The 15,678-nt window shown below is 46.7% G+C and overlaps 1 protein-coding gene across 1 annotated transcript; it reads left to right on the forward strand.

The window, feature by feature from the left end:
• The first annotated feature begins 11,632 nt into the window (after positions 1–11,632).
• Positions 11,633–13,674, forward strand: LOC109763296 (protein FAR1-RELATED SEQUENCE 5-like). The gene is made up of 3 exons (XM_020322137.3): positions 11,633–12,500; positions 12,544–12,550; positions 13,062–13,674. Exons 1-3 carry the CDS (start codon positions 11,633–11,635, stop codon positions 13,672–13,674), a joined length of 1,488 nt encoding a protein of 495 aa, XP_020177726.3.
• Positions 13,675–15,678: the final 2,004 nt, after the last annotated feature.

Here is a 15,678-nt window from a genome sequence, read left to right on the forward strand (position 1 = left end):
ATCTTCAAAAAGGTTACAAGTGTTTAGAAATCTCAACTGGACGCATTTATATCTCTCAGGATGTCATCTTCGATGAAAATATTTTCCCTTTTGCCAAGCTTCATCCCAATGCGGGAGCCCTTCTTCGTGCAGATATTTCCCTCCTCTCTTATGCTTTGACACATTGTGATCACGGGGGAGAGTTAATAGAAAATGATCAAGTGCCTAGTCCAGAAGAAAATGATACTAATGAAAAAAATGCAGAGTTTGGCTGTGCTTTTATGTGTGCAGAAAATAATAGAAGCAACACTGGATCCCAAGCTGATTTGCTGTAGAACGTCAGTTCCAAAGAGGGCGTGTGATCCCAGGATGATTCCGTCACTGAGCGTGCAGTGGCATCTCCCTCAGCGCCAAGTGGCAGGGCCAGTACGTCTGCGGAGCCCATGGCTGACCGAGGCTCTGGCGTGGAGCCCATAGAGTTGGACGACGCGGGGTGCAGCCCATCTCCACGCGCCAAATGGGAGCAGGCCGAGCTAGCGGCCGACAGCCCGACCGGCGCGGTGTTGGGATGAAGGAAATATGCCCTAGAGGCAATAATAAAGTTATTATTTATTTCCTCATATCATGATAAATGTTTATTATTCATGCTAGAATTGTATTAACCGGAAACATAATACATGTGTGAATACATAGACAAACATAGTGTCACTAGTATGCCTCTACTTGACTAGCTCGTTAATCGAAGATGGTTGAGTTTCCTAGCCATGGACATGAGTTGTCATTTGATTAACGGGATCACATCATTAGGAGAATGATGTGATTGACTTGACCCATTCCGTTAGGTTAGCACTTGATCGTTTAGTATGTTGCTATTGCTTTCTTCATGACTTATACATGTTCCTATGACTATGAGATTATGCAACTCCCGTTTACCGGAGGAACACTTTGTGTGATACCAAACGTCACAACGTAATTGGGTGATTATAAAGGTGCTCTACAGGTGTCTCCGAAGGTACTTGTTGAGTTGGCGTATTTCGAGATTAGGATTTATCACTCCGATTGTCGGAGAGGTATCTCTGGGCCCTCTCGGTAATGCACATCACTATAAGCCTTGCAAGCAATGTGACTAATGAGTTAGTTGCGGGATGATGCATTATGGAATGAGTAAAGAGACTTGCTGAGATTGAACTAGGTATTGAGATACCGACGATCGAATCTCGGGCAAGTAACATACCGATGACAAAGGGAACAACGTATGTTGTTATGCGGTTTGACCGATAAAGATCTTCGTAGAATATGTAGGAGCCAATATGAGCATCCAGGTTCCGCTATTGGTTATTGACCGGAGACGTGTCTCGGTCATGTCTACATAGTTCTCGAACCCGCAGGGTCCGCACGCTTAAAGTTTGGTGACGATCCGTATTATGAGTTTTTTTTTGTTTTGATGTACCGAAGGTAGTTCGGAGTCCCGGATATGATCACGGACATGACGAGGAGTCTCAAAATGGTCGAGACATAAAGATCGATATATTGGACGACTATATTTGGACACCGGAAGTGTTCCGAGTGGTTTTGGAGAAAAACCGGAGTACCGGGGGGTTACCGGAACCCCCCGGGGAGTTAATTAGGCCTTAGTGGGAGAAGAGGAGGGGCGGCCAGGGCAGCCGCGTGCCCCCTCCCCCTCTAGTCCGAATTGGACAAGGAGGGGGGGGGGGCGGCGCCCCCCTTTTTCCTTCTCCTCCTCTCTCCCTTCCTTCCCTCTCCTACTCCAACAAGGAAAAGGAGGAATCCTACTCCCGGTGGGAGTAGGACTCCCCCTTGGTGCGCCCTCCTCCTGGCCGGCCGCCTCCCCCTTGCTCCTTCATATACGGGGGCAGGGGGGAACCTCTAGACACACAAGTTGATCTGTTGATCTATTCCAGCCGTGTGCGGTGCTCCCCTCCACCATATTCCACCTCGGTCATATCGTAGCGGTGCTTAGGCGAAGCCCTGCGTCGGTAGCAACATCATCACCGTCATCACGCCATCGTGCTGATGGAACTCTCCTGTGAAGCTCTGCTGGATCGGAGTTCGCGGGACGTCATCGAGCTGAACGTGTGCTGAACTCAGAGGTGTCGTATGTTTGGTACTTGGATCGGTCGGATCGTGAAGACGTACGACTACATCAACCGCGATGTGCTAACGCTTCCGCTTTCGGTCTACGAGGGTACGTGGACAACACTCTCCCCTCTCGTTGCTATGCATCACCATGATCCTGCATGTGCGTAGGATTTTTTTTGAAATTACTACGTTCCCCATCATGGGAAACGTTGCATGGAAAACAAATTTTTTCTACGCGCACGCAATGATCTATCCATGGAGATGCATAGCAACGAGGGGGAGAGTATGTCTACGTACACTCATAGACCGTAAGCGGAAGCGTTTCACAACGCAGTTGATTTAGTCGAACTTCTTCGCGCTTCAACCGATCAAATATCGAACGCACGGCACCTCCGCGTTCTGCACACGTTCAGCTCGATGACGTCCCTCGCCTTCTTGATCCAGCAAGACACAAGGTAGTAGATGAGTTTCGTCAGCACGACGGTGTGGTGACGGTGATGGTGATGTGATCTCCGCAGGGCTTCACCTAAGTACTACGAAAATATGACCGAGGGAGTAAACGGTGGATGGGGGCACCGCACACGGCTAAGACAATGTTTGTGTCCTTGTGTGGTGCCCCCTCCCCAGATATACATAGGTGGGAGGGGAGGGGAGGCAGCCAGGCGCACCCTAGGGCTGGCCGCCGGCCCCCTAGGTGCCCTGCGCCCGCTGCCATGTTTTCCCAAGGGGGAAGGAAATAGGGGGGGGGGAGAGGGAAGGAAGGGGGAGTCCTACTCCACACTTTCCTTTCCTTCCCCTCTTTCCTTCTCCTCCTAGGCCGGCCTGCTAAGGGGGCGCACCAGCCCCTTGTGACTGGTGCGTTCCCTCTTTTGGCCCATAAGGCCCATATCTTTGCCAGGGGTGTCCGAAACTCCTTTCCGGTGACCCGATAAGTACCCGGTACCCTCTGAAACACTTCTGGTGTCCGAATACCATCGTCCTATATATCAATTGTTGGGGAACGTAGTATTTAAAAAAATTTCCTATGATCACGCAAGATCTATCTAGGAGAAGCATAGCAACGAACGGGGAGAGTGTGTCCACGTACCCTCGTAGACCGAAAGCGGAAGCGTTTAGTAACACGGTTGATGTAGTCGAACGTCTTCGCGATCCAACTGATCCAAGTACCGAATGTACGACACCTCCGCGTTCAGCACACGTTCAGCTCGATGAAGTCCCTCGATCTCTTGATCCAATTGAGGCCGAGGGAAAGTTCTGTCAACACGACGGCGTGGTGACAGTGATGATGAAGTTACCGGCGCAGGGCTTCGCCTAAGCACTATGATGATATGACCGAGGTGTGTAACTGTGGAGGGGGGCACCGCACACAGCTAAAAGATCAACTTGTGTGTTCTAGGGTGCCCCCTCCCCACGTATATAAAGGAGGGAGGGAGGAGGAGGCCGGCCAAGGTTGGCGCGCCCAAAAGGGGGGAGTCCTATTCCAAGTAGGATTCGGCCCCCCCTTTTCCTATTCCCACAAGGAGAAGAGGGGAAGGAGGAGGAGGAGAGAAGAAAAGGGGGGCACCCCCCCAACTCTAGTCCAATTTGGTTTGGGCTAGGGGGGCGCGCGCCACTCCTTGGCCTGCCTCCTATCTTCCACCACTAGACCCATGAGGCCCAATAACTTCCCGGGGGGGGGGGGGGGAGGGGTTCCGGTAACCCCCGGTACTCCGAAACTTATCCGAAACGACTCGAACCATTCCGGTGTCCGAATGTAGCCTTCCAATATATGAATCTTTATGTTTCGACCATTTTGAGGCTCATCGTCATGTCTGTGATCTCATCTGGGACTCCGAACAACCTTCGGTCATCAAATCACATAAACTCATAATACAAATCGTCATCGAACTTTAAGCGTGCGGACCCTACGGGTTTGAGAACTATGTAGACATGACCGAGACACATCTCCGGTCAATAACCAATAGCGGAACCTGGATGCTCATATTGGCTCCTACATATTCTACGAAGATCTTTATCGGTCAAACCGCATAACAACATACGTTGTTCCCTTTGTCATCGGTATGTTACTTGCCCGAGATTCGATCGTCGGTATTACTATACCTAGTTCAATCTCGTTACCGGCAAGTCTCTTTACTCGTTCCGTGATGCATCATCCCGCAACTAACTCATTAGTCACATTGCTTGCAAGGCTTATAGTGATGTGCATTACCGAGAGGGCCCAGAGATACCTCTCCGATACACGGAGTGACAAATCCCAATCTTGATCTATGCCAACCCAACAAACATCTTCGGAGACACCTGTAGAGCATCTTTATAATCACCCAGTTACATTGTGACGTTTGATAGCACACAAGGTGTTCCTCCAGTATTCGGGAGTTGCATAATCTCATAGTCAGAGGAACATGTATAAGTCATGAAGAAAGCAATAGCAATAAAACTAAATGATCATTTATGCTAAGCTAACGGATGGGTCTTGTCCATCACATCATTCTCTAATGATGTGATCCCGTTCATCAAATGACAACACATGTCTGTGGCTAGGAAACTTAACCATCTTTGATTAACGAGCTAGTCAAGTAGAGGCATACTAGGGACACTTTGTCTGTTTATGCATTCACACATGTACTAAGTTTCCGGTTAATACAATTCTAGCATGAATAATAAACATTTATCATGATATAAGGAAATATAAATAACAACTTTATTATTGCCTCTAGGGCATATTTCCTTCAGTCTCCCACTTGCACTAGAGTCAATAATCTAGTTCACATCACCATGTGATTTAACACCAATAGTTCACATCACCATGTGATTAACACCCATAGTTCACATCGCCATGTGACCAACACTCAAAGAGTTTACTAGAGTCAACAATCTAGTTCACATTGCTATGTGATTAACACCCAAAGAGTACTAAGGTGTGATCATGTTTTGCTTGTGAGAGAAGTTTAGTCAACGGATCTGCCACATTCAGAGCCGTATGTATTTTGCAAATTTCTATGTTTACAATGCTCTGCACGGAGCTACTCTAGCTAATTGCTCCCACTTTCAATATGTATCTAGATCGAGACTCAGAGTCATCCAGATCGGTGTTAAAGCTTGCATTGACGTAGCTCTTTATGACAAACTCTTTATCACCTCCATAACCAAGAAATATTTCCTTAGTCCTCTAAGGATAATTTTGACCGCTGTCCAGTGATCTACTCCTGGATTACTATTGTACTCCTTTGCCAAACTCATGGCGAGGTACACAATAGGTCTGGTATTCAGCATGGCATACTTCATAGAACCTATGACTGAGGCATAGGGAATGACTTTCATTCTCTTTCTATTTTCTTCCGTGGTCGTGTTTTGAGTCTTACTCAACTTCACACCTTGCAACACAGGCAAGAACTCCTTCTTTGACTGTTCCATTTTGAACTACTTCAAAATCTTGTCAAGGTATATACTCATTGAAAAAATCTTATCAAGCGTCTTGATCTATCTCTATAGATCTTGATGCTCAATATGTAAGCAGCTTCACCGAGGTCTTTCTTTGAAAAAATCCTTTCAAATATTCCTTTATGCTTTCCAGAAAATTCTACATTATTTTCGATCAACAATATGTCATTCACATATACTTATCAGAAAGGCTGTAGTGCTCCCACTCACTTTTGTAAATACAGGATTCACCGTAAGCCTGTATAAAACTATATACTTTGATCAACTCATCAAAGCGTATATTCCAACTCCGTGATGCTTGCACCAGTCCATAGATGGATCACTGGAGCTTGCACATTTTGTTAGCACCTTTAGGATTGACAAAACCTTCTGGTTGCATCACATACAACTCTTCTTTAATAAATTTGATAAGGAATGCAGTTTTGACATCCATTTGCCAGATTCCATAAAATGTGGCAATTGATAACATGATTCAGACAGACTTTAAGCATCGATACGAGTGAGAAAAACTCATTGTATTCAACACCTTGAACTTGTCGAAAACCTTTTGCGACAATTCGAGCTTTGTAGATAGTAACACTACTATTAATGTCCGTCTTCCTCTTGAAGATCCTCTCAATGGCTCGCCGATTATCGGGCAAGTCAATCAAAGGCCATACTTTGTTTTCATACATGGATCCCATCATTTCATGGCCACAAGCCATTTCGCGGAATCTGGGCTCATCATCGCTTCCTCATAGTTCATAGGTTCGTCATGGTCAAGTAACATGACCTCCAGAACAGGATTACCGTACCACTCTGGTGCGGACCTTACCCTGGTTAACCTATGAGGTTCGATAGTAACTTGATCTGAAGTTTCATGATCATCATCATTACATGCATATTTGGCTGGTGGAGGCTCTAAGTTTAATTTTGCATAAAGCTATTTTTTTCCTACAACAAAGGAATAAATTTTATTTTTCTACCAAGTTGAATTACCCATATTGAGAAGGTAACCCCAACTCAATCCCAAAATCACCAAATCATTAATAACCCAACAATTTCATTAAATAGAGTGATGAGATCAAATCAATAATTCAAGTATCAGATACTCAAGATGTCCATAACCGGGTGTTGAGGACACACATAACAGGTAGGCCCACGAAGGGTCAAAATATCATAAAGCATGGGGTCCACACAACATGTGGGTCCAGATAAATTTCATACAGACATACTATCACTCGGACAAGCAGCATACTATCCACTCGACCAAGCATCATACCATCCACTCGGATAACAGTTCACCACTCGACCGTACGACTCACTCGGGCATACGAAGACCAGCAGGCAGCAAAGCAATCAAAGCATCATTCTCATAGTGAAGGCTTGGTAGTGAGCTGGCATTATGACATTCATGCCCCACTTTGTAACATAGGAGGTGAGGGGGTGGTGCACTCTATATAAGCCACCCCCACCACTAGACAAAGGGCAGGTTCTCATTCTTCTCCCTCTACTCTCTCGCCATTAGTCTCAGGACTTACCTCTGGCATGGGGATCCGTTCCTCTCCCTCTCTCATTGTAATCTCCGGATGCATACTCAGATAAAACAAAGCTTCTCCGGAGCACGATACGTAGGGTTGTTATCTCCACCGTGAGAGGCCCGAACTCGCTAAAACCACCGTGTCACCCGTTTACATCTTGATAGATCATGCTCTTTTATCCTACCCCTCTCTTATTGTCGGAATCGTTCCCACGACAGTTGGCTCCCACCATGGGGCATGGCATCTATCAAACCATGGTGCAAATGGTTTTTCCTTCAATCTTCAACAACGGATGAACTACCATCGCCAGAGAAATTGGCCGCTAGAGCTCTGGTCATCGTGCAATTCGTACAAACAAAAGGATCAGGGAAGTATCCATTCGATCTAGTCTTTTTACAATACATTGTCTAACAATGAGTTTTTTCTTTTCCTCCTGTAGGATCAGACACACCCATGCATGATCGATCATGAAGCAGAGAGGAAGAGAAAAGGGCAAGTCGTTCCTCATCTTTCTTGCCTTCTCACAGGATCGTCATCAATGGCAACCGCCACAAACAGCCATTGGGGTGGGCCGTCCCGTCGTCTCCGGCGTCGGCTACGACACCATCGACGAGCTCGTGCAAACACCCTCCAGCGCCGCGTCTGCTGCATCGTCTCTGGCCTCGTCCATGACGCCGTCGACAAGCTCGTCCAAACGCCCTCCGGCGCAGTCCGCCGCGTTGCTTCCAGCCTCGTCCACGACACCATGGGCGAGCTCATACAAACGCCCTCCGGCGCGGTCCGCCGCTTCGTCTCCGGCCTTGTCTACGATGCCGTCGGCGAGCTCGTCCAAACGCCCTCCGGCCCGGTCCGCCGCGTCGCCTCCGGCCTCGTCCACGACACCATGGGCGAGCTCATACAAACGCCCTCCGGCGCGGTCCGCCGCGTCGTCTCCGGCCTTGTCTACGACGCCGTCGACGAGCTCGTCCAAACGCCCTCCGCCGCGTCACCTCCGGCCTTGTCGACGACGCTGTCGGCGAGCTCGTCCAAACGCCCTCCGGTGCGGTCTGCCACGCGAGCACGTACAAACAGCCACTGCCGCGGTCCGCCGCGTCGTCCCCTGCCTGTCTGCGACGTCCTCACACACGACCACCTCCTCCAGCCGGTGTCAATGGCTCTGCGGCTGGGTTTGCGTTTGTCACGCATGCATGCAGGCTCATGCATATCCCACCTGCATGCACGTTGAGAATGGAAGGAGAAGAAAGGAAATTGCTTTGAATGACGAATCAATGTCGATTAGTGCATGGCCTAAAGAAGGAAAGGAAATTGTTTGGGTCCCGATAACTGCCACACGTGTGGTGTATCGGGTGGTTGTGCCGCATGCCTCGTGTGGCATGGATAAGAACCCGGCCGCACGACCGCGTCCGGGTGCGCAAAGCCACAACCCGCACGTCTAGTGTGTGGCAAACCCGCCCACACGTCCGGGCCAGACGACCACGCTGCCCGCACGACCCAGCCGTCCCGGCCTCCTTTCGATCCCCAGTCCCGACTGCCGCCATCGTCTCCCACCTCTCGATCCCCTACCTCCATCGCCGGCCTTCTCTGGTTGCCATGGCAACCAGAGCAGATCCGTAGGGCCTTCCCACCGCTAACCACACCCCCTCCCCCACCCCCACCCCCACTCCAACCCCGCCCTCCAAAGACAACCAGCTAAAAGCAGGTGAATCTCCGATCTCCTACTGCTTCTCATCCTTCTTCTGGGCAGAAAATTGCAAATTTACCAACGAAGGTGGCGACTGGATCCACGCTACCGGGCGAAACACTACATGGTTTTGTGTGTCTTCGCATTTGCCAAGCAGCATACACCAGATCTGCCATGTACTATGCTAGAGTTAAGCTTAAGTTCTCAGTTCGCTTGGTGCAAGTAATTGGTAATGAATGGATGTGTAGGAATCCCTAAAAAAAGGGAGATAAATGAGAAATTTGGAATAAAGGGGGTAGGAAAATTAGTTGCCACTTGTGTCTAACATCAGTTGCACCTATCGTTGCCGTTAACTGCCACCATGTTAACCTGTTGCTTGCCATCCTATTGTGATGGCTGTTGCCATCGAATCGAAAGGATAGCTGGCACCCAGATTTTAGAAAAGAGAGTGGATGTCCATGTCCTACTTGCCATGATGTGTTGGTTGCCTTCGCATAAAAATGTGATAAGACTGCCGTGTTATCTTGTACGTGCAAGCAGTAGAAGAATACTTTTTTTGCGGATTGTTGATGCGTTCTTGTTCATGAAGTGATTGAGAACACATTGTCAGAAACAAAACGCGGAAAGAATGAATCACGAAGATGGCGCTGATCCTTGGGTTTCTCAAAGGCCAGAAAAGCCCCCTTGGAATGCAACAGAGTACAGTCAACTCATTTCTGCAGGGCCGTTGCTGCCACTACTGGAGCAGTACGCAGGCATTGATATGATGAATGATAACAAAGAAAAGAACATTTGCCATGTTCGCGATGATGAAGATGACATTCTACTTATGTCCTACACTGTCATTTTTCGCAGGTTCTTATGACCAAAACACACTTAGGGGGGCACCATGGCAAGTTCAGTCACAGGGCGCTATCACTGACAAATGTACGGGGAGCCAACTTCAACTAGCTAATGTGGCAAATCAAGGTAACACATACGAAAATGAAACATACTGGTGTGGACATGAAAAATAAACTTGCAAAGGATGGCAAAAGACCCACGAGTTATGTCGGAAAAAATGCAGAACCTTCATGCAGCACGTGGCATTAGGCGGCACCCATGTACCTGCCATCGACGTCATACACAGGTGAGTCCATAAAAAAGTGCAGTTGCAGACGGTGAATTAGCAGAAGGAGCATAGTTGACAACTGCAGTTGCCATGACTAAACAACTGCAGTTGCCATGCCAGGACAAACTGCAGTTGCCATGTATGATCAAAAATGTGATTGTAATGTACAAACAACCGTGGATGGCAAGTGTGAACAAATCTGTGTGGCATGGTTGGACCACTGCATGTTCCATGTTGAAGAAACTACAGTTGCCATGCATTGACCAACTACTACCATGATTACAGGTTATTACGGTGGTGCTACCTCAGCAAACGTCTCATGGCAATCTTCACAGATTGCAGACAGAGCACATCAATTTGGTGTGACAGACCACACAAGATGGGCACATGCGGCACAACAAGGTAAGGAAATTTGAACCACAAAAGCAGAGCTGCATTTGTTTTTGTGGGAATAGCATGTGAGGAAAAGAAGATTTGTAGCAGTGATGGTGGAAAAAATCAAACAGAAAACGCTAACAAGTGGTCGTGTGCAATGACTCATATATTGTCTTCGAGATTTGCCAATTGCTAAAAGCATGTGTGCAGCATTAATGATTGATCGCATTTGCCTAGTGAGCTCAAGCCTAGAATACAAAGTTTTGATGCTAGAATATACTGGTTGCCATGTATTGGCAATAGTATTTGCCATGTACGTAGGACTGCAGCTGCCATTGATATAGAATCCAAGTTTTGGTACTGAAAGGAGCTGGCTGCCATGCATTGGCAACAATAGTTGCCATGTTTGTTGGACTGTAGCTGCCATGACTGGAGAACTACAGTTGCCATGCATGTCCACATGCAGACTCACGGCTTGCTGTTTGAATGATGTCATGCCAAATCACTTGCAGTTTATGTACCCCGTTACGATAAACATGTCATTCAAGCAAAATCTTACGCTCGTACCTGTTTTTTTATTACAGGGCCTTCAACTACAATCAACAGTGGCGCGGGGACATCTACTGCGGGGAGCTCTGAGCGCACGGAAGACGCGTTCCACCAGCCAGCCAACAATCATGCTGCAAACAATGCCGAGTCAGAGTCGGAAATGGCAATCATTCCAGCAATGCCGACAAGCACACCTTTGAACACAAGCACTGGCAACACTCAAGTAGATGAAAGTGCCGCCGATACTGAAGTGAATGATGAAACTGATGACGAAGCACAAGGGGATGAAGATGGTGGGCAATCAGAGATCATGGTACCTCAGCCACCTTACGTTGGGCAGAGATTTGAATCGTTCGCAAAGGCAAAGGAATTCTACCAGACATATGCAAAGTTCCATGGATTTGCGGTCAACACCGAATACCATAGGAAAATTAAGAAAACTAATGAGTACAACAGAGGTGAGATGAGGTGCCACAAGGCACGAAGGAACAAGAAGGGGAAAGGTGTTGCGCTTGTCGTTCCGGAACGAAAGAGAGGTATCATTCTCAAGACGGAATGCCCTGCCCGGTGTAAGCTAAACGTAGATGGAGCACAGTGGGTGGTCACTGAATATTTTGACGAGCACAACCACAAACTCATAAAGAAGTTCGACCTCGTAAAATTTCTGACCGCCCACAGAGGATTCACCCCCCTCGAGAAGAAATCATAAAGCTGCTACATGATTGTAACGTCGGTCCATCAGGAATGGTCCAGATACTATCACTCATCCACAGCAAAAAAGGGACTTTGAGTAGCATGCCCTACATACCAGCTGACGTCACAAACCTAAAGGCAAAGTACCGTAGAGAGAGAAAGTTGGCTGACATAGAGGCCACAATGGCCTACTTCGATGAGAAAGCGAAGGAAGATCCAGATTTCTTCTACCGGATAAGATTGGACCATGAGGACCGTGTCAGGAACATGTATTGGGTGGATGGTGCTGCAAGAAGAGCCTACAAACATTTCCGAGATTGCATTTCATTCGACGCGACATATCTCACTAATATGTACAAGATGCCATGCGCTCCATTCATAGGAATAAATAACCACAATCAGTCGTTGCAGTTCGGATGCAGGCTCGTTCGGAACGAAGATACGGATGGGTACGTTTGGCTGTTCAAGACCTTCTTGGAGTGCATGGGTGGACTTGCTCTGATGAACATAATAACATACCAGGATTTTAGCATGCGTGCAGGCATAGAGGAGGTCTTTCCGTTGGCAGTGCACATGCACTGCAGGTGGCACATTATAAAGAAGGCTGAGGAGACACTAGGACCGTTCTTTGCTGACCGTCCAGACCTGCACAAGGCATTCGAGCTGTGCGTGGACCACAGCTTGACGGTGGAGGAGTTTGAAAGGAGCTGGATGGCTATGATTGAAAGATATCAAGTCCAAGTCCACGAGACGCTTGCTATCTTGTGGGAGAAGCGAATGTACTGGGTGCCGGCCTACTTCATGCAGTGCTTCTTCCCGTTTCTGCAGACTACACAGCGCAGTGAGGGGTTCAATGCTGTTTTGAAGCGGTACGTGAGCCCTGGCAACTCATTACTACAGTTTGCCAAGCAGTACACCGCTTTGCAACAAAAAATACTGGGATCCGAGCTACAGCAAGAAGCAAACACCGCGCTCAAGCAGCCAAAATTGCTAACGTATTTACCAATGGAGAGGCAGATGAGCAAGATATACACCAACACGATTTTAACAAGTAAGTCAGTTGTGTTACAATCTTATTTGCACAAATCATGAAGGTACCAGGTGCCATGTAGAATGCAATGCAGTTGAAATGCTTATTTGAAAATGATGATTGTGTTGAAAAGTAGCCATTAGGTACAGAGTAAACATGATATGTAGTTGCCGTGCTTAATGAACTATAGTTTGCCATGCTTAATGAACTGCAGTTTGCCACGTTCACTCAACTGCAGTTACCATGTTTGCATAACTGCAGTTGCCATGTTTGATGAACTGCAGTTGCCATGTTTAATGAACCGCAGTTGCCATATTTAATGAAATGTAAATTCCAATGGCCATGATGGTATGGTATGCAAATGCCAAATTGAAGTTGTTATGTAGTTGCCATGTTTAAATGAAATGCAGTTGCCATGTTTAATGAACTGCAGCTGCCATGTTTACTCAACTGCAGTTGCCATGTTTAATGAACTGTAGTTGCCATGTTTGAACGAATTGTAATTCCATTGGCCACAACAAACAAAAGGTGCTACAAAAAACTGCACACAAGAGTTTAACAAAAAACACACAAAACTTGCAGATTCCAGGAAGAAATAAAGCGTGCCAGCATGTACACGGCTTTCCAGGTGAACGAACATACGTTCAAGGTGTGTTCTATCATGGGCATGTCGGATTCAGAACCTGAAGACCCAGACAAGGGAAGGAACTACTTTGTGAAGGCATCGATAAGCGAAGGCGAATACTACTGCCAATGCTGCAAATTCGAACGGGACGGGATTGTGTGCTGTCACATTCTAAAAGTAATGGACTTGAATGCGGTGACACGAATGCCCCACCATTTCATAAGGCGGCGATGGACTTGGGACGCTGACGACGCATTGGCGCCGCAAACATCAAACGTAGTTTTGGCCGTGCATGACGAGAGACCAGAGTCAACCATGGAAGCCGTGAGGCACGTTGTGTTGACAAAGAACTATGCTGAACTAATTGATGAAGCGTGCAAGAGTGATGAGACAGCAAAGGTCGCAGAAAAACACAGGAAGGCCCTCAAAAGAGAGCTTGATGAGATCAAGAAGAGGAAAGCTGAGGAAGCCTTACACAGGTTCCCCCGCACATCAAGTGTGCCTTCGTCCACAGGGCCATCATCTGAAAACTCGGAGGTAGGATCTGGAACAGCAAGCACACAAACATAGGTTAGGAACCCGCCCCGTTCCATCACAAAAGGGCATCCAAAAGAGATAAGATACAAATCGGGATTGGAGATTCAAGCAAAACATAAGAAACCAAAGAAAGGGACGGGCAATCCGTAAACAACATTGGAGCACTTTGACTTGGTCCATGGTGACATTTTTTTTGCAATCTAGATGTTCTAAATTTTGTAAAAACTAGAGAATGACTCTTCAGGTGCATCGGAATCTGAAGTAAAAATGCCATGAAGGAATAGCTGCAGTTGCCACGTGTATGGCACTGAATTTGCCATGTTACTTGAACTGAATCTGCCATGCAATTTCTGCTGAATCTGCCATACCATTTCTACTGAATCTGCCATGTCATTTCTACTGAATTTGCCATGTTATTTTTTACTGAATTTGCCATCTTATTTTTTACTGAATCTGCCATGTTAGTTGTACTGAACATGCCATGTTAGTTGTACTGAATCTTCACCGCGTAAATTTCCATGTTCAGTCAGCGCATTTTAGTCACACATATTGTATTCTGGTGCAAACTATGGGAAACAAGCTGAAACGGTCTCGTGCAGCAACCGCACATGATACTGCTCCGTGATCAAACTACCATGCTAGCCGGTACAGTTAGCAGTGCAAAAAACCCAAAAAGCCAAACAAGAAAGAACGATAACTTTCACTAACCATGACTGATCAACTACATTTGCCATGTTTTCAGACATCAAGGACGCATTCAAAACACCATGCTGGTACTACCAACCCACAAGCACATAATAATACTGAAAACACATAAACGTATCTGCTGTCAAACCTAAGTAGGTTCACATCCACACATATATTACAAACTATTCAAATGTCACTCACACGCCACCACTGTATACTAGGCTACGGGGAGATGCAGTCATAGCATATTACAAAGGACATAGTTTTGAAAAAACAAGGTAATACCTTACATTCCTCGGCAACAGAATGTAAGGTAGGTGTTCGGTCAGGAGCACCACATGATCACTTGTACTTCTTGGTGGCTTTCTTCACAGCTTCCTCTATGAACTCACGTGCGTTGGACCGCGTGTTGAAATCTTCATTCATCAACCAGTTCCATGTGTAAATTTCGCGGAGCTCGACGACCATTCCAGCTGTGACGACAGGAACCCGTCGACCTTCCCACTTTGCAAGGTATTCCAACATGTGGAAGCCGCAGTCGTGCCTAAATAAGAAAAGAGTCAGGTTAACTCACAAGAACATATAGAAAAAAATCATAAACTTCAATTCAGAGGTGACAAAAAAGAGAGGGTGAGCACTGGTTTGGAGGACACATGAGGAAAAGATGGGAAAATACCGGTTTCCTTACTTCGTAGTCGCCACATACTCAATTGGAAAATGTCTGATCTGGACCTTTGAGTTTTCATAGTGACGGTTCCATGTCTCTTTGAGGTTGTTGATGAAGTATTCAGCATGCGTAGTAAGGTCTGCATCAGCTTCTGAACGCATTGAATCAAGCACCTCAAAACGTTGGTTCTTCAGGTCAAGGCAGATCGCATAGTGGTGACCACACTTGTCGTGTGGGTCGTGTGGTGCAAGCTCCTGGAACATGGGGAACAAGACCTGCAAACAAAAATGAAGGAAAGAAAAGAAGCAGAGCTCACATTAAGAACAGAAATGATGTAGTTGGGAAAATGACATGTAAACATATCACCGGTTACACTAACAGGCACATGAGTGACTACGAAAGCATCAAGGGTCCAAGAAAAGTGGACAAACGTATAATGTTTAGTTGTAGTGGGTAATTAAAAGAAGTTGCCGTCCATGTATGAGCAAAGTTGCCATGTATTTTAGTTTGAAGTTGCCACATAGGTTGTATTAGGAAAGCAAATCAGAAGTCATTTTACATGGCAGCTGTTGCCACATGAAACAGCTGTCACAAAACAGGGTGTAGCCCACATCTGAAGCATAGCTACTGGCAAAAAATTAACATGGGGGGAAAAATGTGCAAAAAAGGAAGGAGTACTCACA

This window comes from Aegilops tauschii, chromosome 4 (genome assembly GCF_002575655.3).
Source record: "Aegilops tauschii subsp. strangulata cultivar AL8/78 chromosome 4, Aet v6.0, whole genome shotgun sequence".
NCBI classification, from domain to species: Eukaryota; Viridiplantae; Streptophyta; class Magnoliopsida; order Poales; family Poaceae; genus Aegilops; species Aegilops tauschii.

Excerpts from the sequence above, each read along its gene's own strand:
- LOC109763296 (XM_020322137.3), top strand. The coding sequence starts at position 11,633 with ATGGCCTACTTCGATGAGAAAGCGAAGGAAGATCCAGATTTCTTCTAC.